We start from the raw sequence: 794 nt of genomic DNA on the forward strand, positions 1-794 counted from the left end.
TATCTATCTATCTATCTATCTCCAGAGGCATGAAGAACAGTATATTTTTACCCTCCCACTCCAGGTCATTGCCATTGGTTATGAACTCCAGCGAGTCCGTCTCATCGGGCGTCTCAATATCATCCACGTTAATATCCAGATCATCAGGCGTATCCAGGAAGTCATCGGAGAGCAAAGACCCTTCGCTCTGGTCCAACGACAAGTTCATATCCGGGGCCACCAGCGTGCGACGCTTCCGGTGAGCTCCGCCCCCTCCGGCTCCACCAATGAGGAGAGAGTTAGGGGGAGCTGAGCCAATAAAGATAAAGGAGCATTACACGAATGCAAATTACTCATTTAAGATGAACATTTGCATATGAAACCAAGCCACTTACAAGTTCTCCCCTCGTTCAGGGCGCAGGAGGAGTCCATGTCACCCTCCGCAGGAAGTGGCCTAGCGAGGACAATATTTCAATGCACTTCAAATGCCACAGATTTTTGTAAGTGCAAATAGCGTTTTAAGTAAAAAAGTCCTACATTTTTGGAACAAAATGAGGATGAGTAAATGACAAAATTGTAATTCTTGGGTGAACTGCTTCTTTAAGACCAGAGCATATTGTGATATGCTAATTAGCGAGTAGGCCCTTGGGGTCGGTGCACACGCAGCTGATAAATAGAGGGGGTTGTCAGAGCCGGCGGGGTTCACAGCTGCTGCTTCTGTGCTAAAAGTCTATTTAACTCGCAGTTGTCATTGTTTCCCCCTGAAACGCACATTTTAAACGACAATGACAAACCTGAAGACTTGAGAAAGACAG

At 46.3% G+C, this 794-nt stretch overlaps 1 protein-coding gene across 1 annotated transcript in view; it reads right to left on the reverse strand.

The window, feature by feature from the left end:
• Nucleotides 1-7: 7 nt before the first annotated feature.
• Nucleotides 8-794, reverse strand: part of LOC107576784 (caytaxin-like) — a 3,137-nt gene continuing 2,350 nt past the window's right edge. Inside the window, exons 4-5 of the mRNA XM_016262916.1 lie at nt 375-433; nt 8-288 (exon numbers count right to left, since the gene is read on the reverse strand). Coding sequence (XP_016118402.1) covers nt 8-288; nt 375-433 — 340 coding nt within the window. The remainder of the gene's footprint in view (nt 289-374; nt 434-794) is intronic.

This window comes from Sinocyclocheilus grahami, unplaced genomic scaffold (assembly GCF_001515645.1).
Source record: "Sinocyclocheilus grahami isolate Dianchi unplaced genomic scaffold, SAMN03320097.WGS_v1.1 scaffold4335.1, whole genome shotgun sequence".
NCBI classification, from domain to species: domain Eukaryota; kingdom Metazoa; phylum Chordata; class Actinopteri; order Cypriniformes; family Cyprinidae; genus Sinocyclocheilus; species Sinocyclocheilus grahami.